We start from the raw sequence: 25,599 nt of genomic DNA, 5'->3' as shown, positions 1-25,599 counted from the left end.
GAGCCACAACTTCTGGGCCTGCGTGCCACAACTACTGAAGCCCACACACCTAGAGCCTGTGCACCGCAACAAGAGAAGCCACCACAATGAGAAGCCTGCGCACCGCAACGAAGAGTAGCCCCCGCTCACCACAACTAAAGAAAGCTCGCGTGCAGCAGTGAAGACCCAACGCAGCCAAAAATAAATAAATAAGTAAATTTTTTAAAAAAATTTGTAAGAAACTAAAACTCATGTTAAGTGTTCTTACTACAATTAAAAACAAGAAAAGAAAAGGACGTGGGCTAAATAAATGTTTTAAGATTGCAAGGAACAACAAAATGTAATAACATAGGGATAAAACAGAGCAGAACTGACACTATGTAAAATCAAATCATTAATATAGAATATGAACATGGAAACAGCCCCCAAAGCACAGGGAAGGCACCAGATTGCAAACAGTGAAGCATAAAGTGAAAAAAAAAAATGTAAAAACCAAAAAAAAGAAAAAATATATATCTCATCTTCTCAGCAAGAACCAGTTTAATATTGACCAATTTAATATTACAAGATCCCTCAAGATCCCTTACCCATGTGCTCTGCTATATAAGTTACATATTTACTTGATTTACTGTTTTGTCTGTTTCTCCTGGCAGAATTTTAAGCTCCTTGAGAGCAGGGATCTTTGTGTTACTCATTGATGAAACCTCTAAGGGCCTAGAATAGTGCCTGGCACATAGTTGGCCCTCAATAAATCTCTGTTGGATGAATGACTTATAGATGTTCTTCAAGAAGAAATCAGAATACAGTAGCAATAAGTAAATATTAAATATATTAAATTGTTAAATATTGAAAATACAACTTTGATCTACAACAAACTGTTCAGGTGGGCAGATTAATTGGACTCACTAAGTTACAGTAAAATTAATTAAAATAAATGCTATATCTACACATACTCTGGAATGTCTTTAGAGATTTTAAAAATCTTATCAATATACAGCCATGATAATGTGAAAGTTATTTACAAAAGAATTAAGACAAGCTTCAAATTTCCCATCCATAAAACTAAACTATAGAAACCCAGAGAGCAATGACTACAGGTTATTGATGAGAAAGTTAGTAGCCCAATAATCCTATTTCCAGAAAAATTGTTATCATTGAAGTGTGAAGACAGTAGGGAAAAAAACCTCAATTACAAGATTTCAGAGCTCACCCTACTCTTTTGCCTGCCCTAAGAAAACACCAAAAACCATTCTCCAGATGACTCACAGATAAAGCAGAGGAAATCAATAATGGGAAAATCATAGCATTAAAAACTATGGTGGTGGGTATTTAAAATCAATCAAATCCACAAATATAAGTGTAAATAATTGCTTTAAGATTTTAATGCTTTAAAATATATTGGAAAAGGCTCAATAAAATATGGGAAAATATGTGTAATAAAAATGGAATACTTGTACAAGAACAATCTGGACCAATATCCACAGACCAAAATTAAAAAGATAAGGAAACAGAAAGTGGGTTGGTGAACAGGGCAAGGAAAGTTGTGCTAAGTTCCTAGTTGGGTGTAAGGGGGGGTCAAAGCGGATGAATTGAAAAACAACGGCTAAATATAGTTATTTGACAAACGTAAAAGGCAACCATTGTACCATTTAAAGCAAGAGTTTTCTCTTTTGAATTCCTACAAAAAATAAAATCAAACAAAATACAGTTGATGTAACAAAACGCACAAAAAATTCCACAAGGAAGGAAAGAAAATTAAATTAATAAAATAAAATAACAACAGTAAAGCCAGGCATAACAGTCGTGGCAGCAGGTGGAAATAGGATGAACTTAGCATTCCTAGTAAGAAATAGTATCTCCTTACCAAAAGGAGATACTATCAGATTTGATAGCAAACAAACCCAGCTTAAAAAGAAACATACCTAAGAAATGATTCAGAAAGTTTAATAGTAAAAGAATAAATATTTAATATAGTGTGAAAACAATAACAGAAAAATCAGTGATGGTGTATTAATATCATACAAAGGATAGTTGAAATTCAAATCATTAAAATGGAGTCAGAGAAAAAATTTATATTAATCAATGGTGCAATTAAAATAAAGATACAATAATCATGTATACCTTATGAACCAAAGAACAACATACATATTATATAAAGAAAAATTTATTTTTCTTTTATTTAAATTTAATACAATCTCTTTCAAAAACCTATGACCTTAATTACATACAATTTTTATCTGTCAAGTGTATCTCAATAAAGGTGGAAAAATAGAGTTTACATGAATGGATAAACAAAATGTGTTATATGCATACAATGGAACATTTTTCATCCTTAAAAAGGAATGAAAATCTGACATGCTACAACATGAATTAACCTCGAAAACATTATGCTAAGTTAAATAAGTCAGACACAAAAGGACAAATATTATATCCCATATGAGATATCTAAAATAGTATTCATAGAAACAGAAAGTAGAATAGAGGTTACCAGGAAGTGACGGGAGGAGGGAATGAGGAGTTATTTTTTAATGGGGCCATACTTTCAGTTTTAAAAAGTGAAAAAATTTAGAAGATGAATAGTGGTGATAGCTGCACAACAAAGAGAATGTACTTAATGCCACTAAATTGTACACTTAAAAATAATTAAAATGACAAATTTTATATTTTACCACAATTTTTAATAATAATCTTTTATTTTTTTAATTGAAGTATAATTGACTTGCAATATAATATTAGTTTCAGTAGTATAACATTGTGATTCAATATTTTTATAGCTTGTACTCCATCTACAGTTATTATAAAATAATGGCTGTATTTTCCTGTGTTGTACAATATATCCTTGTTGATTAGTCATTTTATACATAGTAGATTGTATCTCTTAATTCCCTACCCTATCTTGCCCCTCCCCCCCTTCCTTCTCCCCACTGGTAACCACTAGTTCGTTTTCTATATCTGAGAGTCTGTTTCTCCTTTGTTATATTCATTAATTTTATTTTTTAGATTCCGCATATAAGTGATAACATACAGTATTTGTCTTTCTCCGTCTGACTTACTTCACTAAGCATAATACCCTATATGTCCATCCACGTTGTTGCAAATGTCAGAATTTCATTCTTTTTTATGGCTGATTAGTATTTCATTGTGTGCATGTGTGTGTGTGTGTGTATATACACCTCATCGACCTTATCCATTCATCTGTTGATGGACACTTAGATTGCTTCCATATCTTGGCTATTGTAAATAATGCTTCTGTGAACACTGGGGTGCATGTATCTTTTGAATTAATGTTTTCATTTTCTTTAGATATATAGCCAGGAGTGGAATTGGTGGCTCATATGATAGTTCTATTTTTAATTTTTTGAGGAACCTCCATTCTGTTTTCACAGTGGCTGCACCAATTTACATTCCCATCAAGAATGTACTAGGGTTTTCTTTTCTCCACATCCTCACCATCATTTGTTGTTTGTAGACTTTTTGAAAATAGCCCTTCTGACAGGGTGAGGTGACATATCTCATTGTGGTTTTGATTTGCAGTTTTCTGGTGATTAGCAATGTTGAGCATCTTTTCATGTGCCTGTTGACCAACTGTATATCTTCTTTGGAAAACTGTCTACTCAGGTCTTCTGCCTATTTTTTAATCAGGTTCTTTTTTTTTTAATATTGAGTTGTATGAACTGTTTATATATTTTGGATATTAACCTTTATCAGTTGTATCATTTGCATATATTTTCTCCCATTCAGTAGGTTGTCTTTTTGTCAGTGGTTTCCTTTGCTGTGCAAAAGCTTTTAAGTTTAATTAGGTCCCATTTCTTTATTTTTGCTTTTCTTTCTTTTGCCTTGGGAGACAGACCCCCAAAAATATTTCTCCAATTTATGTCAAAGAGTGTTCTGCCTATGTTCTCTTCTAGGAGTTTTTTGGTTTTAGGTCTTACATTTCGGTCTTTAATCCATTTTGAGTTGATTTCTGTGTATGGTGTTAGTGAATGTTCTAATTTCATTTTTTTACATGTAATTGTCCAGTTTTCCCAGTACCTCTTATTGAAGAGACTGTTTTTCCTCCATTGTATATTCTTGCCTCCTTTGTCATAGATTAATTGACCATAAGTGCATGGGTTTATTTCTGCCCTCTCTATTCTGTTCCATTGATCTATGTGTCTGTTTTCATGCCAGTACCATGCTGTTTTGATTACTGTAGCTTTGTAGTATTGTCTGAAGTCAGGGAGCATGAAAACTTTGTTCTTTTTTCCTCAAGATTGCTTTTGCAATTTTGGGTCTTTTGTGGTTCCATATAAATTTTAGGATTATTTATTCTAGTTCTGTGGAAAATGTCATAGGTATTTTGAAAGAGATTGCATTAAATCTGTAGATTGCTTTGAGTAGTATGGAAATTTTAACAATTCTTCCAATCTATGAACACGGTATATCTTTCCATTTCTTTGTATCATCTTCAGTTTCCTTCATCAGTGTTTTATAGTTTTCAGAGTATAGGTCTTTCACTTCCTTGGTTAAGTTTATTCCTAGGTATTTTATTCCAAAAAATTGAAGAGGCAGGGACACTCACAAAATCATTCTCAGAGGCCACCGTTACCCTGATACCAAAACCAGACAAAGACACTATGAAAAAAGAAAATTACAGGCCAATATCTCTGATGAATATAGATTAAAAATGCTCAACAGAGAGCAGAGCCCCAGGCGCCCATGCGCCAGCTTTCTCTACCTGTGACTTGCGCGAGTGGAATCCTGTTGGACGTAATTCATTTTCCATGTGGATAGGAATTACCAAAGCAAAAACTGCCCTGGACAGAGTTATAGAGAACACCCACTGAACGCTGGCAGAAGACGTCAGACCTCCCAAAAGGCAAGAAAATCCCCACGTACTTGGCCGTGTGGATGAAAGGCTCTTGGTGCTCCAGCCAGGCATCAGGGCTGTGCCTCTGAGGTGGGAGAGCCAACTTCAGGACACTGGTCCACAAGAGACCCCCCAGCTCCACGTAATACCAAACGGCGAAAATCTCTCACAGATCTCCATCTCAACATCAAGACCCAGCTTCACTCAACGACCAGCAAGCTACAGTGCTGGACACCCTATGCCAAACAACTAGCAAGAGAGGAACACAGCCCCATCCATTAACAGAGAGGCTGCCTAAAATCATAATAAGGCCACAGACACCCCAAAACACACCACCAGATGCGGACGAACCCACCAGAAAGACAACATCCAGCCTCATCCACCAGAACACAGGCACTAGTTCCCTCCACCAGGAAACCTACACAACCCACTGAACCAACCTTAGCCACTGGGGACAGATACCAAAAACAATGGGAACTACGAACCTGCAGCCTGTGAAAAGGAGACCCCAAACACACTAAGATAAGCAAAATGAGAAGACAGAAAAACACACAGCAGATGAAGGAGCAGGGTCAAAACACACCAGACCTAACAAATGAAGAGGAAATAGGTAGTCTACCTGAAAAAGAATTCAGAATAATGATAGTAAGGATGATCCAAAGTCTTGGAAATAGAATAGACAAAATGCAAGAAACATTTAACAAGGACGTAGAAGAACTAAAGAGGAACCAAGAAACGATGACAAGCACAATAAATGAAATTAAAAATACTCTAGATGGGATCAATAGCAGAATAACTGAGGCAGAAGAACGGATAAGTGACCTGGAAGATAAAATGGTGGAAATAACTACTGCAGACCAGAATAAAGAAAAAAGAATGAAAAGAACTGAGGACAGTCTCAGAGACCTCTGGGACAACATTAAACGCACCAACATTCGAATTACAGGGGTCCCAGAAGAAGAAGAGAAAAAGAAAGGGACTGAGAAAATATTTGAAGAGATTATAGTTGAAAACTTCCCAAATATGGGAAAGGAAATAGTTAATCAAGTCCTGGAAGCACAGAGAGTCCCATACAGGATAAATCCAAGGAGAAACACACCAAGACACATATTAATCAAACTATCAAAAATTAAATATAAAGAAAACATATTAAAAGCAGCAAGGGAAAAACAACAGATAACACACAAGGGCATCCCCATAAGGTTAACAGCTGATCTTTCAGCAGAAACGCTGCAAGCCAGAAGGGAGTGGCAGGATATACTTAAAGTGATGAAGGAGAAAAACCTACAACCAAGATTACTCTACCCAGCAAGGATCTCATTCAGATTTGATGGAGAAATTAAAACCTTTACAGACAAGCAAAAGCTGAGAGAGTTCAGCACCACCAAACCAGCTTTACAACAAATGCTAAAGGAACTTCTCTAGGCAAGAAACACAAGAGAAGGAAAACACCTACAATAACAAACCCAAAACATTTAAGAAAATGGGAATAGGAACATACATATCGATAATTACCTTAAATGTAAATGGATTAAATGCTCCCACCAAAAGACACAGACTGGCTGAATGGATACAAAAACAAGACCCATATATATGCTGTCTACAAGAGACCCACTTCAGACCTAGAGACACATACAGACTGAAAGTGAGGGGATGGAAAAAGATATTCCATGCAAATGGAAATCAAAAGAAAGCTGGAGTAGCAATTCTCATATCAGACAAAATAGACTTTAAAATAAAGACAATTACAAGAGACAAAGACGGACACTATATAATGATCAAGGGATCGATCCAAGAGGAAGGTATAACAATTGTAAATATTTATGCACCCAACATAGGAGCACCTCAATACATAAGGCAAATACTAACAGCCATAAAAGGGGAAATCGACAGTAACACAATCATAGTAGGGGACTTTAACACCCCACTTTCACCAATGGACAGATCATCCAAAATGAAAATAAATAAGGAAACACAAGCTTTAAATGATACATTAAACAAGATGGACTTAATTGATATTTATAGGACATTCCACCCAAAAACAACAAAATACACATTTTTCTCAAGTGCTCATGGAACATTCTCCAGGATAGATCATATCTTGGGTCACAAATCAAGCCTTGGTAAATTTAAAAAAATTGAAATCGTATCAAGTATCTTTTCCGACCACAACGCTATGAGACTAGATATCAATTACAGGAAAAGATCTGTAAAAAATACAAACACATGGAGGCTACACAATACACTACTTAATAACGAAGTGATCACTGAAGAAATCAAAGGGGAAATCAAAAAATACCTAGAAACAAATGACAATGGAGACACGACGATCCAAAACCTATGAGATGCAGCAAAAGCAGTTCTAAGAGGGAAGTTTATAGCAATACAAGCCTACATCAAGAAACAGGAAACATCTCGAATAAACAACCTAACCTTGCACCTAAAGCAATTAGAGAAAGAAGAACAAAAAAACCCCAAAGCTAGCAGAAGGAAAGAAATCATAAAGATCAGATCAGAAATAAATGAAAAAGAAATGAAGGAAACAATAGCAAAAATCAATGAAACTAAAAGCTGGTTCTTTGAGAAGATAAACAAAATTGATAAACCATTAGCCAGACTCATCAAGAGAAAAAAGGAGAAGACTCAAATTAATAGAATTAGAAATGAAAAAGGAGAAGTAACCACTGACACTGCAGAAATACAAACGATCATAAGAGATTACTACAAGCAACTCTATGCTAATAAAATGGACAACCTGGAAGAAATGGACAGATTCTTAGAAATGCACAACCTGCCGAGACTGAACCAGGAAGAAATAGAAAATATGAACAGACCAATCACAAGCACTGAAATTGAAACTGTGATTAAAAATCTTCCAACACACAAAAGCCCAGGACCAGATGGCTTCACAGGCGAATTCTATCAAACATTTAGAGAAGAGCTAACACCTATCCTTCTCAAACTCTTCCAAAATATTGCAGAGGGAGGAACACTCCCCAACTCATTCTACGAGGCCACCATCACCCTGATACCAAAACCAGGCAAAGATGTCACAAAGAAAGAAAACTACAGGCCAATATCACTGATGAACATAGATGCAAAAATCCTCAACAAAATACTAGCAAACAGAATCCAACAGCACATTAAAAGGATCATACACCATGATCAAGTGGGGTTTATTCCAGGAATGCAAGGATTCTTCAATATACGCAAATCAATCAACGTGATACATCATATTAACAAATTGAAGGAGAAAAACCATATGATCATCTCAATAGATGCAGAGAAAGCTTTCGACAAAATTCAACACCCATTTATGATAAAAGTCCTGCAGAAAGTAGGCATAGAGGGAACTTTCCTCAACATAATAAAGGCCGTATATGACAAACCCACAGCCAACATTGTCCTCAATGGTGAAAAACTGAAACCATTTCCACTAAGATCAGGAACAAGACAAGGTTGCCCACTCTCACCACTATTATTCAACATAGTTTTGGAAGTGTTAGCCACAGCAATCAGAGACGAAAAAGAAATAAAAGGAATCCAAATCGGAAAAGAAGAAGTAAAGCTGTCACTGTTTGCAGATGACATGATACTATACATAGAGAATCCAAAAGATGCTACCAGAAAACTACTAGAGCTAATCAATGAATTTGGTAAAGTAGCAGGATACAAAATTAATGCACAGAAATCTCTTGCATTCCTGTATACTAATGATGAAAACTCTGAAAGTGAAATTAAGAAAACACTCCCGTTTACCATTGCAACAAAAAGAATAAAATACCTAGCAATAAACCTACCTAAGGAGACAAAAGACCTGTATGCAGAAAATTATAGGACACTGATGAAAGAAATTAAAGATGATACAAATAGATGGAGAGATATACCATGTTCTTGGATTGGAAGAATAAACATTGTGAAAATGACTCTGCTACCCAAAGCAATCTACAGATTCAATGCAATCCCTATCAAACTACCACTGGCATTTTTCACAGAACTAGAACAAAAAATTTCACAATTTGTATGGAAACACAAAAGACCCCGAATAGCCAAAGCAATCTTGAGAACGAAAAATGGAGCTGGAGGAATCAGGCTCCCTGACTTCAGACTATATTACAAAGCTACAGTAATCAAGACAGTTTGGTACTGGCACAAAAACAGAAATATAGATCAATGGAACAGGACAGAAAGCCCAGAGATAAGCCCACGCACATATGGTCACCTTATCTTTGATAAAGGAGGCAAGCATATACAGTGGAGAAAAGACAGCCTCTTCAATAAGTGGTGCTGGGAAAATTGGACAGGTACATGTAAAAGTATGAAATTAGAACACTCCCTAACACCATACACAAAAATAAACTCAAAATGGATTAAAGACCTAAGTGTAAGGCCAGACACTATCAAACTCTTAGAGGAAAACATAGGCAGAACACTGTATGACATAAGTCACAGCAAGATCCTTTTTGACCCAGGTCCTAGAGAAATGGAAATAAAAACACAAATAAACAAATGGGACCTAATGAAACTTAAAAGCTTTTGCACAGCAAAGGAAACCATAAACAAGACCAAAAGACAACCCTCAGAATGGGAGAAAATATTTGCAAATGAAGCAACGGACAAAGGATTAATCTCCAAGATTTACAAGCAGCTCATGCAGCTCAATAACAAAAAAACGAACAACCCAATCCAAAAATGGGCAGAAGACCTAAATAGACATTTCTCCAAAGAAGAGATACAGATTGCCAACAGACACATGAAAGAATGCTCAACATCATTAATCATTAGAGAAATGCAAATCAAAACTACAATGAGGTATCATCTCACACCGGTCAGAATGGCCATCATCAAAAAATCTAGAAACAATAAATGCTGGAGAGGGTGTGGAGAAAAGGGAACACTCTTGCACTGTTGGTGGGAATGTAAATTGATACAGCCACTATGGAGAACAGTATGGAGGTTCCTTAAAAAACTAAAAATAGAACTACCATATGACCCAGCAATCCCACTACTGGGCATATACCCTGAGAAAACCATAATTCAGAAAGAGTCATGTACCAAAATATTCATTGCAGCTCTGTTTACAATAGCCAGGACATGGAAGCAACCTAGGTGTCCATCATCGGATGAATGGATAAAGAAGATGTGGCACATATATACAATGGAATATTACTCAGCCATAAAAAGAAATGAAATGGAGGTGTTTGTAATGAGGTGGATGGAGTTAGAGTCTGTCATACAGAGTGAAGTAAGTCAGAAAGAGAAAAACAAATACAGTATGCTAACACATATATATGGAATCTAAGGGAAAAAAAAAAAAAAAAAAAAAAGAGGTCATGAAGAACCTAGTGGCAAGATGGGAATAAAGACACAGACCTACTAGAGAATGGACTTGAGGATATGGGGAGGGGGAGGGGTGAGATGTGACAGGGTGAGAGAGTGTCATGGACATATATACACTACCAAATGTAAAATAGATAACTAGTGGGAAGCAGCCGCATAGCACAGGGAGATCAGCTCGGTGCTTTGTGACCACCTAGAGGGGTGGGATAGGGAGGGTGGGAGGGAGGGAGATGCAAGAGGGAAGAGATATGGCAACATATGTATATGTGTAACTGATTCACTTTGTTGTAAAGCAGAAGCTAGCACACCATTGTAAAGCAATTATACTTCAATAAAGATGTTTAAAAAAAAAAAAATGCTCAACAAAATACTACCAAATCAAATTCAATAATACATTAAAAGAATCATATACCGTGATCAAGCGGGATTTATTCCAGGAATGCAAGGATGGTTGAACATCCACAAATCAATGGGATACACTACATTAACAAAAGGAAGGATAAAAATCACATGATCATCTCGATAGATGCAGAAAAAGCATTTGACAAAATTCAGCAACCATTTATGATAAAAAACTCTCAACAAAGTTGGTATAGAGGGAACATATCCCAACATAATAAAGGCCATTTATGACAAACATCCACATCATACTGTCACCCACAGCCAACATCATACTCAATGGTAAAAAGCTGAAAGCTTTTCCTCTAAAACCAGGAACAACACAAGGATGCCCACTCTTGCCACCTGTATTTAACATAGTGTTGTAAGTTCTAGCTACAGCAATTAGACAAGAAAAAGAAATAAAAAATATCAAAAATTGGAAGGAAAAAAAGTAAAACAGTCAATATTTACAGATGGCATAATAGTATATATAGAAAAACCTAAAGTCTACCAAAAAACTATTAGAACTAATAAATGAGTTCAGTAAATTTGCAGAATACAAGATTAATATGTAGAAATATGTTGCTTTTCTATACACTAATAGTGAACTATCAGAAAGAGAAAGAAAAAAGTAATGCCGTTTAAAATCATACCAAAAAGAATAAAATACCAAGGAATAAATACAATTAAAAAAAAACAGAACTTACAACATCTTTTCAAGATCCTATGGACCATTTTCCTAAGTGATAACATTCTATAACACAAAGAAAACAAGCAGAAAATACTCAAGTTGCATTCCATGGCCACAAGCAATAAAGCCAAATTTTAAATAATGAATTTAAAAACAACCATCAAAAACAAAAACTTGGCCAGTTGGAAATTCAAAACAATATTCTATGTGACTATAGGGATTTAAATAAAATTAAGACTTAGAAATCTTTAAGAAATTATTGAAAATGCAAGAGAGTAGTACTTAATAAAACATGAGATAAGAAAGCATGTGCTCAAAGGATTAGCAGCACTCGTTTTTATTATCAAAGAAGAAAAATAAATATAAAATATAAGCTTCCAAATCAATGATTTAGAGAAGACAAAAAAGCAATAGTAATTAAAGCAGAAATGTATTTTAATGTTTATTTGAAAAAAATAAAAGGCATAAGTGTATGAATTAGAAAACAATGTAAGAAATAAATGTAAGAGTTGTTGTAGAAGAGAAATAAATAGTAAATAAAATCAACAAAATGAGATGTAGCGGGTGCAGGGAAATTTTTAAAAGAAAAAAAGAAAATACATTTCTTTCTTTATTTAACAAATAGTTAAATAAATGTTTGGTATCACAGAAAATCTAGAAGAAATGAATAATTTACATATTATATATATATATATATACACATATACATTTGACTTGGTAAATATAAAAATTGAATGGACTTATAGAATAATTTGGAAAATGTATCAGTGAATGCATTGCCCACTCCCAGATATCTTCATGCTCTACTCCAGAACATGGGAAAAAATGGAAACCAAATAGTTTATTTTATGAAGCCATTATAACTTTGCTTATGAAACTAGACAGAAAGCAAAAACTGTTGCCACAAATTTAGTACATCTATACCATAGAAAAGTAATCAGCAATGAAAAAAAAAGAATGAACTGCTGATACATGTAACAACTTGGATGAATCTCACGGAAATTATATTGAGTGAAAAAAGCCAATCTCAAAAGGTTACATACTGTATGATTCCATTTTTATAGCATTCTTGAGGTGACAAAAATAGAGAAATGGAGAACAGTTATTGGCTAGGGGTCAAGGGTGGAATGGGGTAGAGGAATAAAGAAGGGAGGTAAGTGTAATTGGAAAGGGCCCCATGAAGGGTCCTTATGGTGATTGAACTGTTCAGTATCTTGACTGTGGTGGTGGATACATGAACATGATTAAATTGTATAAAACTAAACGTACACAGATGAGTACAAGTAAAACTAGGGAAATCTGAATTTTTTTAAAAAGTATACACAAAATTCACTTGAGTTCCAAAAAGCTCATATTTAGAAATGAAGTTGCTGAAATCAAAGTTCTCATGTCATGCATTCATGAATTGTGCTCACAAATTGTTGAGTTGTGTATTATACATAATACAGTGCTACAGCATGAGCGGTTTAGAGATAAGTAAAACACTGTCCCAGCAGATAGAAGTTTATACTGTATTTGGTGAAGACTATAATTAGCATAACAAAAAATAAAAATAAATAAATGCTTTTGAAACAAAAATTGAAAACAAATAAAAAAATATTAAAATGAAGTTGAATTTGACAGTATATTAAAAGAATGACCCACCACAATTAAATAGGTTTTCTCCCAAAGATATAAGGGTCATTTACTACTGGTAAATCTATTATCTCTAGTATTTTAACCAATAGTTTATAGGAGGAATTTCAGTTGATCATTTTAAGAAATACTAGAAAAGTACTTGATAAAAATGAAATACACATTTATGTTTTAAAAATAAAACATAGTCTTAGGAAAGTAAATGTGTTTTCATGACAAAATAAAGGCTCCCTTAACATAATGAACCACGTCCTGTTTTACAATTGGGCCCTAGTAAGTTTTCCTATCAAAATAAAGAACAAGAAGATTGCAGCAGCCGTTATCTTATTTAACATTGTTTTGGAAGTTCTCACATGTATTACAAAAAAAGGAGGTAAAAGATAAAAGAGCCCTTGTAAAAAAGGAGACAAAATTGTCATTATTTGCCAGTTAAAACTATTATGGAAATTAATAAAATTAATATCAGTTCATCTGGAAAAGTGAAATAAACAGGCAAGAATACCTAAGAAAATTTTGGAAAAGATAAATAATGAGAGGAAACTTGCCCTACAGACATTAATAATTGGAACAGTGAAACTCCCACAGACCATTAGAACAGATAAAATATTCCTGAAACACACCATGGTATTTATAAGAATTTATATTTAATGAAACAATGGGGAATGGGTGATTTAGAAAAATAAGCCCTTGGAGAAAAAAATCCAATTACAACTTCACATCATAGCAAAATAAGTTTCCAGAAACAACCCACCAAAAATAAAGCTAGAAAAATATAATTAAGCATTTAACTGACCTCTAACTAGAGAGAAATAATTGAGAGATTTGTATACATAGGAACCTAAAAAATTCTGTGTATTAGAAAACAAAGCCAATGAAAATCAAAAGCAGTTTGAAGGCACATGAGTAAGCACGTTTAAATTAAAGAAAACCTTAACATCCCAACAACAAAAAAGGGAATAGGCAAAGTAGACAACACTCCAATGAAGAAATTGACCAATAAACTTAGGAGAAAATGTTTGGCTTCCCTTATAATTCATCATTATTTACCATTCAACATTTCTAAGAGTTCTTTCCAATACTCAGCACTGGCAAAGTCTGTGAAAAGGATTCATGGACTTTTGGTAAGATGACAAATCTGTACGGCTCTTGTGAAGGTAGTTTGTTAATATGGATCAATAAACATAAATGTTATCCTAACTTTTAACCCAGTAATTAACTCAACTTTTAGGAATTTATACTAAAAAATTACCACATATACATATATATAAGGAACCCATTTAACTTTAATTTATAAACTTTGACATATAGTTGAATAATGTCTCCCTTTACTATACATTAATTTAGCTTATACTTGCGTGTTTAAAATCTCATGTAAACATGTTGATAAATGTTGGGTTTTTTCCCACTCACGTTTCATTCTTATTCAGATTCTTGTATTTTTTTATATCACTGGCATCATTTTTTGAGCATCTAACACAGTGTTTCAGGGGACATCATTTCAGTCCTCTCTACGTTGTTGGACATACAGCTCTTTTTTGGCTCTATGTGGGAAGCTGTTCTGGGAAATTTTATTACCAGGCACAGATACTAATTCACATGATTAGTATCTGTGAGTATTTTTGATCTCCCTAACGAAACCCACTTCCTGTATGACATTTTAAAGAGCTTTTTAAAAGACTCGTTTACAATGAGTCTTGTTTACAATACTTTAAATCATAAGCTCATATTCCCCAAGAATAATTTCTAAATCTGTATAATATTTCTTGGCCTACTTCTGTAGGTGACACCTGAACATGTCTAAAACAAGCACTGGTTGAGGTCATTTAAGGCAAAGATATCGTTACCAAATATTACACTTTGTTCAGAAGAGAGTATTTGAAAGATTATTTTCTAGTACAGAAGGTTTTGTAAAAGAAAAAAAAAAGTATTAATTTTCTCTTTTGTGAAAAGTAACTAATTTTAGTTTTAAAGAATGACTTTTGTCATATATTGGAACTTATACACTAATCAGACATGCCACAAAGATTTATACACAAGAGTGTTTATTGAAGCATTATTATAAAACAGTAAAAAGTCAAGTGTCCAATGATAGAGGGTACTGAAATTAATTATTTTGCATTCATCAAACTGAACACCATATAATCAATAAAATTCTGTGTTAAAAGAATACTTAATAACATAGGAAAATGCTCATAAAATAATAGGTGAAAATATCTTACAACAAAATTGTAGGTGCTGATGTGGGAAGGTATGTATATATTTGTATATTTGCATAGGAAGAGAAAAAAAATGGAAAACATTCACCAAAATATTTCGGTGATTACCTTTAGATTGTAATATTTGGGATGGTTTTGGTTACCTTCTTCCCATGTTTTTATCCTTTTCAAGTTTTTTTCTCCGTGAGACTATGCTAATCCTATAATCAAAAAAAAGAGCACTTATTTAAAATATAAATAAACAAAATGCTCTACAAATGATTAATTACTAGAATGATTTTTATCCATGAAAGGCTCTATTTCTCTTATTTTCCATGATAGGTAAGGTGTTATGCTCACTGTTCTGTGACTCCACCGTGTAAAGGGATTATCAGCGACTGGCGTTGCTTCTTTGAACTGCTGAGCAAGCAGAAGCAGAGGCATCTTTCATCTAGTTTTGAGTAGATGAAAAGGAGGGACACACGTAAACATGATGACTGAGCCCTGGAGCGCTCCCAGGTATCACTGGCTTCATTTGTCTGGTTCTCATGCGTGTGCTCTTTCCTGGTCTGTCCATAGTCTTTCTTCGTGGACCACAACAGTCGAGCTACCACTTTCATTGACCCCCGAATCCCTCTTCAGAACGGTCGTCTTCCCAACCATCTGACACATCGACAGCACCTCCAGAGACTCCGAAGTTACAGCGCTGGAGAGGTAACCCCCTCTCCCCCTGCCCCACCGTTCACAGGACCATAGGCTCTGCCTCTCCTGGTGGAGCCAGGATCTAGGGTTGTCTGTTCCTCCAGGAGCGGAGCCATATCCGTATGCTCTTTAGAAGAGTGGATGATGACTCGGGGCACCCACTTTGTGCCCTAGACCCATCTTCAGATTGCCTTCCTTCTGCCTTCCCTTTTTTCCTACACAATCACACTACTGAAAAATCGATCTAGTTTAAAGGAAACTGAAAATGCAGTGTCAAGACATCCCTACACTTATGACTGGAGAGGTGCTTCCTCAGGCCCACTGGTCACATGTAAATTCTTAAAAGACCGTGGAAGTGCTAGGCAGCATATGACTGCTTTTAAACTTCTACCTCTTCCTGGATCCTGGAAAAGACTTCAGTAATGCATTCGTGGACTGAAAACTGGGGGAATCAACTGGGCCACATGAATACTCTGTTCCCACCCTATCATCTGCTCTTCCCTGATTTATATTTTCTTTCACTCGACATGATTACCTTCTGCTGGGCCATGAAAGGCTGCCCCCTTTCTTTCTTTTTTTTTTTTTTTAACTTTTTATTTTATATGGAGTATAGTTGATTAACAATGTTGTGTTAGTTTCAGGTATATAGCAAAGTGATTCAGTTATACATATACATGTATCTATTCTTTTTCAAATTCTTTTCCTATAGCACAGGGAACGCTGCTCAATATTATGTAACAACCTAAAAGGCTGCCCCCTTTCTTAAACATCAGGTTCCTTGCCTTCCTGAATTCCTGTTTCTGTATCCCATACCCTTTCCTGTTCTCCTTTCTCAAACCAAAACTCAAAACATAGCTCTCTTCTATTGCTAATCAGCTCCTGATATTAATATGAGCAAATCCCTTTATGTCCTCACTGACATTTCCCCAGTAGCTACACCTTCTTTTCATACAAACCACCAGAATCTCAGGAGATGTGGGCTCTGAGAACGATTTCCCATGAAGCAGCTTGTAGAGTTAGATTACAGTGAGGTTAAAAAATGAAGAAAGTGGTATAGGAAGCAAAGAAATATATCTATACCGTCCCACAGAGAGTCATTCCAGGGAGAGCCACAGTGGACGTCTCTGGAGAAACAGAAAATAACCATCTACCTGACAGCCTCCAGAAAACAAACATGAGTCTCAAGGGAAGAGCTTGTTGTTTTAATGAAAGCTTAGTGTACAAAAAGAAAATCTTTACTGGTTTTTCAGGGCACTCATCTGTATACACTGAGAAATGTAACTGTTTCCAACCAAGGGTACTCATGGTTTAAGGCCAGTGTGATAAATTGAATTTTTCTTTCATGGAGTCATCTTAAATATCATTGTTTTAGGATGCTACTGAAAGCATGTTAACTCTTTCTGCATATACGTAAAATGTGTATGTGACCATGCAGAGAGGGAGTATTATATCTCCCCAAGGGTTTTGTGGGTTTCAGGACCCTTCAGATACCAGGCAGTCAGCAGCAGACATGTTCACAGGCTACAGAAAGCCAGGCCTCCACTTCTCAGCTCAACACATATAGTCCCCCTCCCTTTTATAACACTTCAGAAATTTCAAGATGTATTGTTTTGATATGATAACGGATAAATTCAAAATTCTGCATCAACTTGAAATATGCCATTTTAATGTATTTAAAATGTCCAAGCTCTTTAATATTATTAAGGTAATTTCAGTGTTAACATAGAGTAACTGCGTAAGATAAAAGAAGCTCAGTACCACAGACAGATTCACCACGGTTAATTTTTTTAAAAAGTCAATCACTCAATGAAAACCCTAAACATATAGATCTGTTACATATGTACGAAATTAACCTGGAAATGTAAATATTAGAGCCTTCCTGTTGAAAGAACAAGATTAAGATCGTGAGCATCACGTGCATTACCTCTTCCAGAACATTTATTTGATGTGATTGACTAGCCCAAACACAGTCACTTTGAATATCAATATTAATGACAAAGTGCCATCTGCATCAAGCCAAGAAAGACTAACACATAACGACAAAAGGCTGTCAGTGTGCATCAGCCATCTGGATGCTTCCTAATTCATTCAATCTCCAAGTGACTGTCCATCAGGTTTTTAAACCCCTCTCATCCCTCTGCCCAACCTCTCTCTGCTGGTAGCTTTTCACTGACCCAAGGGAAAACCAAGAAAAGCAACCAAGAGAGAAGCTGGGAGGCAGAGGATATCTGACCCAGAGGCAGCGCACCAGAGAAAACAGAGACCCAGCCTCTGTGAAAACAAATACCTGGTTCCTCCTCCTGTGAGAACGCACAGCCTAGGGACTGAGGAGTCAGGAGGACCTGGGTATAAAAATAGAGAGAGGGGTGTGGCAGAAATGTTAATTGTGTTTGCTGTGCCACAAACATTGATTAAGTGCATGGCCTGCTATGAGCACTGTGAAATGCAAAGATGTATGAGATACGATCCCTGTCCTGGAGAAATTTGTATTCTACTTTTGAAGCCAGGCCAAAAACACACACAGAGTTAAGTAACAGGAGAAATTAGAATACGATTGAGTGCCAAGAGAGATGTTAGGACAAATGCCACAGAAGTTCAAAAGAGGCCAAGGAAAGGTATCTTTTAAAAGAAGGTACTTGACCTAGACCTAGAAAAATCGGTAAAACCTAGCTAAGTACAAAGGCAGAGGAAGGACAGCCCCACAGAGAGCACAGCACAAGCATCAGTGCCGAGGTGGGATTGAGAAAGGCCTGCAGAAAGACAAGGAATAAATAGTTCGCTGTAACCAGAATAGTAAGTTTCCACTTGTTTTTTGTCTTGGTTTTGGAAAGCTTTGAATGCCACATGGAAGAGCTGGGACTTTTTTATGAGTCCATTGAATGAATTTGAGAAGAATAATATGATGATTTATATGTAAAAATGGGCTTTTAGAGATCAGTTCACCCATTGCTTCTCCAAAGGAGAAGACTATTGGCAAGTTGGGATGACAGTTCTCGGATGCGTGGAAGCATCCCTTGCCATTGCAGGATCTTTTCTCCTGGTCCCATCCATTAAATTTCAGGAGTGTCCCCGCCTCACCAGTTACTATGACAACAAAAACAAAAACAAAACAAAATAGCCCTGAGCATCTCTAAACACTCCTAGATGGTAATTCCACTCCAGTTAAGAATCGTATTTCACAGTCAAGTACACTGAAACATCAAGAACTCAAGTCACCCAGGGAGTTCAGGACCGCAGTCCAGATTTCCCAACTCCCAGTCCGGTGTAAACTCATATTTTTAAAGAAGACAGTGACGGCCAAGAAGAGGCAGAATTGTGGCACAGAGAGATTTGAGAGAGAAAGGCCTTGAGAGGCCACTGCCACAGACCAGGTAGAAGGTGATGAGGCCCTAAGTTGGGGTGACGAAGAGACAGCAAAACCTCAGGGAAGTCGAGGGGTGTGGAGGAGGGGTACCTGGGACTTGGGTTAGCAGATGGGAGTCCCAGCTGTGGCTTCTCCGCAGAGGTGCTGTGTGTCATTGCGCCTTCCTTCCCTTTCCGGGGCCTCAGTTTCCCCGTCTGCATTTGGAGACAAGGGGTCTGGATGGCCACTAAAATCCCTTCCAGCTCTGGGGTTCTTAGAGTCTGTGAGGCTTGACTCCCAGTCCCAAAAAGAGCTCACAGGTAAGATGAGCAGGAAAGCCAGGTGGGGAGGCTGGTAGGTGTGCCTTTAGGTAAGTTGATGATGAGTATGGAAACAGCAGGAGACCCGATTAGAAATGACAGCTAAGCAGACGGAGATATGAGACTCAGGAATATGAGTGAACTATTTCCATAACCTGTGATTTTTCTGTGTCACCTCTCCTGGGCAATAGGGAATTCACTGTAGATGTTTCTTAGACCTCAGCTTTAGGAACCAGTTTTTTCTTCTGTTCTCCTTTGCGAGCCATTTTTTGAGTGTTGCCCAGGGGTTGATCTTTTTTATCCATTGCATTTAAGGATGGAATTAAAATCAGTGTCTAGGGACTTCCCTGGTGGTCCAGTGGTTGAGACTCCGCGCTTCCACTGCGGGGGGTGTGGGCTCGATCCCTGGTCGGGGAACTAGGACCCCGACATGCTGTGCAGCGAGGCCAAAAAAAAATCAGTTTCTATATTCAAGATCCTAAATGGTAAAAATTCCCCTCAAAACCCCAACAATAGGTTATTAATAGAGACGCTGCTCAACATCTTTTGAATTAGTCTTTACCTCACCTGAAAATTGTTCAGGCCGTTTCCTGAAAGCAGTTGTCAGGAATATACGATTTCATGCATAAAAAGATCATTATTTGACACTTTAACATGCATTTTAATACAGTGGCACATCTGTCTGCAATATATTTAAGTACCAACAAAACAGGCTTGGTTTCTTCCATGGTGTCCAAATGGAATTGGGCATAGGTAAATGGAGGGAGCCCATAGGGCCATAAATATTGGATCCCATCTCTCTATCAGTAAGGAAATCACGGAAGGTCAAATTTTGCCTTGTTTATACTGCAGTTTGCAGTATAAATTAACATTAATAAGGAAGGATAACAGAACGCATAATGTTAATTTCTTTCACCACCTTATCTTGGTCAGGTTAGAAAATCATTAGTGATAGAAAATTTCTGGGAGGGTACATATAAAAATGCTTAACAGCAATTGCCTCAAGGAAAGGGCAGGAGTCTGGCAGGAAAGAGAAATTGACTTTTCACTCTCAAAGCAGAAGTCACTGTGAGTCATTCTTTGCAGTGAGCTGCTCTTATGACAAAAGTCATTGCATCAGCTCTGATGACAGAGGCCATCATGCAGGAAGCTGGCCTTTGGGGAGGGTAACTTTTGCACTGTGTTTTAAAATCGGTAATTTTCCTCTTGATTCCATGTAACCTATACTTGATTACAGGTTTGTTTGGAAGTTTGTAAAATTCAGACAGCTGTGAAAATACACTTTTGAATTATAAATGGTGTATAATGAGTGTAGAAAATACAAGCACAGATGGAAAAGAAGTTAAAAGGCAGGTACAGTCCCCCATCTGGAGACAATTCTTGGTGAACATAGAAGTAAAAAATGGAATCATACTGTCTATGGTTCTGTATCTTCCTTTGCCATTATAGTACATTGTAGATAGTTTCTATGCCATTAAAATTCTGCTCTACTTTATCAGATGGATCTGCCATAATTTAACTCAAGCCTTTCTCTGGACATTATGTTTATCGCCCACTTTTCGCTATTATAAACATGTTGAAAAACTCAAACATAGATCTCTCTTTTCTTTCCAAACTTTGTTAATGATCCATTTTTAGAGTACAAAAGGAATCTACAGATGAATGTAAATTCATCACTTGGGCTTTTCCTCTGAACTTGCTATTTTTTATTATCAGGTCTCCAGTGTTTTCAAGAGAGCATTAGCTGATTATTAACCCAAATTCAGTCTAAAACCTACAATTTTCAATCACAGATTTTAAAAAAACGACCAATTTACATTTCCAAATTGCAACACAGAAGAGAAGCTTGTTTACCAGTCACTGAAAACTATTTTCTGAGCATATCTATTTCGTGTTGTCTGGAGAGCTAAATGTTTGAAGTTTGCACATTTGCAATTATGATTAAAGCTATCTCAACATCAAAAGGGAAAGAAATCTTAAAAGTAGTCACATGGGGCTCTCTCTGTCTCTCTCTCACCCTCTCACCCACACACACAGCCCTGCCTGAAAACCTCAGTAAGACAAAAAGTGTCAAATTCTAGGGAATTCAGTGAGTCATATCATCTTGGTTTTAAGTAGAAACTCCATTCTTCTAGGTATTTTCAGTAGTTAGGAAAGCAAATGTTAGCATCATGTTTGCAGTGAGATCCAAATCAGTCACTCAATTGATGTCAGACATCCCTCAAGACGGAGCATTTAGTACCACTTCCGGGCCACAAAGATCCTAGTACATACCAAGTTCTACCCAATCTTAGAATATTAGAGTCTTCTTTAGCCCTACCTGAATTGTCTCCATCCCTGTAAATTCCTGGCCCCTGGTTGGAGAAGCACGTTTCTACTCAGCCCTCCCATTCTCAGGTTCTCTCGCCTGTAAGCCATCCAGTACCACTTTATAATCACCTCCTCTATTCTTGGCCGATGTTTCCATGGCTCGGGGACCCCACAAACCCCACCTCTACCCTGTGTTGTTTCCTCCATCTCACTCGTGGCATATCCCTCAGCCAGTCACCTGCCTTCAAAGTAGCTGACCTTCCTCTGTTTCTGAAGTCTTTCAATCTGGCTTAGTTTTGCCAGTAAGTAGGTGACCTCAGAAGTAGGCACCAGTTTTCCCTAAGGCACATCTGCAACACCTGAATTCCCTGTGACGCCCCAGGAAGAGAAGGGAGCCTCTTCCTGTTTCAAAGCCTTATTAATTTCCAGGCAACTACTGACAATTAGCCACTTTTGCTTGGGGTGTGACTGCAGGCATCACCCAGGTTCAGTGCACAGCCAAACCTTCTTGAGTTCCACTCTCAAATCTATCTGCTTCCCCAATTTCTCTCTGTAATTCATCACTTGGATAATCTGCAACTGAGTGGTTTTTGAGATTCCTGTCTTTACAGCATCAAAAAATATTTTAAACACGCATTAAGGCGGACTGACACAATTCCCTTGAAGGAAAAGAGGTATTTCAGTCCCGGAAAGCCTTTATGTATTTATTAGTTCATGGAGAAAAAAGAAATACGAGACTCACTATTACATGTAAGCCATCAGCAAACCTTTCTTTCATCACTTTGCATTATAACCATGTAACCAGAAAGTGCTGTTACAGAAGCACTGGCATCTAAATCTCGGTGGCTGGCTACACCCACTGAACAGAGCTGGGCGCTAATGGCATCAAAGTGAGAAGTCACCCAGAGTGGCACAAAATCTATTCCCTTGTCCCTCAAGTGAGCCATGGGCAAAGAGAAGGATCTGGAGAGGAAAAGGATGGATCTGTATCCCTACTAATTCCAGAAGAGCAGTTCAAAGACTGCCACATACAGATAGCAAACTGGCAGCACATCTCATACGAAGGATGTTATTCTTGTCTGTGTGAGACATGAAAGTAGGACCTAAAGGAAAACCAGCAATTACCATTTCTGTAATTGGGAAACCCTAAGTAATCTGCCCTACTTTGTCATCTGCAATATCACATGTGGCCTAGTCTTAAGTGACCACTTTGAGACTGACCTGGATCTTTCTGGGGTTTGGAGCATAGGAGCTCATCACCTCTCCTGAATTCTGTGTGAGTGAATTCTGGTCTCAGAGGGAGAATTTTCTTTCCTTTTTCTGTCTGGATGTCTGAGCCCTTTATGAGTATCTTACAATGTCATCTTCAAAATTCTTAAATATTTTAAAGCCTATTTTGGCTACTTTGCGAAATATCATAGAATGAGTCATAATCTACACCAAACCCCATATATCTGGTGAATGTACTCCAGTGTGGAAAATCTCCAGTGTGGTGCCTTGGTTTAAATAGCTTACCCTGCAAGGGTCCTTTAAGGAGCAAAATATATATGGAATCATGGTAGAAACTCATTGTCATGCTCTAGAACCTAGGGAATTTATATAAATTTTAAATCAAGCTAAATTAAAGTTAATCATCACAAATATCAGTTTTAAGCTAAGCAAATTCCATATTCCATGAAGTTATGTCAAAATGTCCAACCCAAACCAAGATATTGGATGCAGGCTAGTAGTATGGGGAAGTAAAAAAATTCTTTGCAGTCAGTCATCAGTAAGTATCCTGGTTCTGTCTCTTACAGTTGAAAGTTTTGGAAAGACTTAATTTTCTCTGATCCTCAGATTCCCCATTTGTAAACGGGGGTGAATAATGCTTATCTTGCTGAATTTTGTGAGGATATGAGATACTATGTGAAGAGTAGCCAGCACAGTGAACGGAAGAATAGGCACTAAACAAAGAAATGCCATTTGAGTGTAATAAACACTATTTAAGAAAACCAGCCCATTCCACATTCGGTTATGAAGTTCAGTGCTGCCTCTTAGAGATGAAGGTCATAAACCTACCTTACCGATAATATTCATGTAGAATTTAGTTACATCTCTTTAACATATTTCTGGTGAGAAATATTTCTTAGTCTATTCAGTGTATTAATGTATTAATGGCCATTCTACTGAGTCATTTTTTTTAAACTTGCTTTTTTTCCATCACTTTGAGGTTTATAACTTCATTGCTTCTTTAATTTAGGTGATATCAGGGCCCTTTTACCCCTTGTTTTGAAAAATTAGTTTCCAAAGATCATCCGAAATGGGTGAGATTTCTAACGCTAACAATTTTATTTTACAATTAGGCCTCAGAAGTCTCTAGAAACAGAGGAGCCTCTTTACTGACCAGGCCAGGACACAGCCTAGTCGCTGCGATTCGAAGCCAACATCAACACGAGTCACTGCCACTGGGTACGTATCACGCTTTGTGAACCCCTGGATAGCCTTGTGTTTCTTATCATGACTCCTTTAATATTTGGGATTCTGTGTTTTCTTTTTCCTCTCTTATTGGTATAGTCCACTCCCCTACCCTTTGTTCCCATCCCCCACTTGCCCCTTTTCCCTCTCCCTTCCTCCTCACTTTGTCCTTCTCTCTTCCCTTCCCTCTCTTCCCTCTCCTCTCTTCCAAACCATCATTCCACACCCCCCCCCTTGTTTATTCCATTCAGTGATTTGTTAGCTGGGTCCCAGGAGAGCATAGTTTAAATGAGGTGACGTATTTTGTTGCTTTTAGATGCACTTTTTAATTTAGACCTCTCTTCCCATGCATGTATGGGGATAAACTGGCACAGTCTCCATTCCTAACCTCAGCTACCTCTTTCCAAAACACATGCCACTTGTATCAAGGGAAATGAGGTGAGAGAGTCTAAATGGATTTGGATGTTTTCGTTATCACTATTGGGAAATCAACGGATGGCCAAAGTCATAAGTGCAAGTGCTCAGAAAAGGATTTCTTTGAACTCATAAAGAATCTTTTGCCATAATAACTATGGCAAAATGACAAGAGAAGTCAGAAAGAACAGAGTGTAGTACTCCCCTCACGGAAGATCTATTTTATTCTCCATCTGTTCACAAGGGGATGAGTTAACACCCAGTTAAGTTCCTAGAATATTAAAGATAATTAACTTAGATCTGGTTCACTTTGGGTTTGATCTTTTAAAAATAATCATACCATTATGTCACAGAAAAAACCCTCAAGAGCTTACATTTTTTGATGAGTTTGCTCCCTGCCTTTTCAACTCCTCCATTAAATCCTGGTATCTAGCTGCCATTTTCCAATCATGAGCAAAATTATCTCTGGGCTGAAGACTCAACCACAACTTGTGCTTTTGTCTGTTTCAGCATATAATGACAAGATTGTGGCATTTCTTCGTCAGCCAAACATTTTTGAAATGCTGCAAGAGCGTCAGCCAAGTTTGGCAAGAAACCACACACTCAGGTAGGGGCCTGTCTACCACCCTCTACCTACAGGTCTCTCCTGCTGGTTTTCCAGGTGGGGCAGCCTCTGTGGAGAGAGGGCAGACACTTCAGATGTGTTTTATTCATGCATTTAAATTATAACCTGAATATTTAAAACGAAGGATCCAGGGGTTTCTAATGTTCTCTAAAGTGTTGCAATCAGAGATAGTTATCATGCCAGGTTACCTATTATTCGTATGATGCTAAAATGATTTCCATTGATTTGGAGAGAAGCACGGAAAGGGAGCAAAATAGTTTTCATCAAAAAATTATTTACGTAAAGCACCATATAAATTATTTTTGTTTTAATAATATAATTGTCTGATGGTACACCAGATATTAGATGACTATATTCAAAA

The 25,599-nt window shown here is 36.9% G+C and overlaps 1 protein-coding gene across 1 annotated transcript in view; it reads left to right on the top strand.

The window, feature by feature from the left end:
- The window catches only part of HECW1 (HECT, C2 and WW domain containing E3 ubiquitin protein ligase 1), a 250,247-nt gene that overhangs the window by 162,182 nt on the left and 62,466 nt on the right, over positions 1-25,599 (top strand). The window contains exons 14-16 of the mRNA XM_061197560.1: positions 15,650-15,784; positions 24,088-24,193; positions 25,124-25,220. Coding sequence (XP_061053543.1) covers positions 15,650-15,784; positions 24,088-24,193; positions 25,124-25,220 — 338 coding nt within the window. The remainder of the gene's footprint in view (positions 1-15,649; positions 15,785-24,087; positions 24,194-25,123; positions 25,221-25,599) is intronic.

This window comes from Eubalaena glacialis, chromosome 8 (assembly GCF_028564815.1).
Source record: "Eubalaena glacialis isolate mEubGla1 chromosome 8, mEubGla1.1.hap2.+ XY, whole genome shotgun sequence".
Taxonomy (NCBI): Eukaryota; Metazoa; Chordata; class Mammalia; order Artiodactyla; family Balaenidae; genus Eubalaena; species Eubalaena glacialis.
This window is presented reverse-complemented; position numbering and strand designations above follow the sequence as displayed.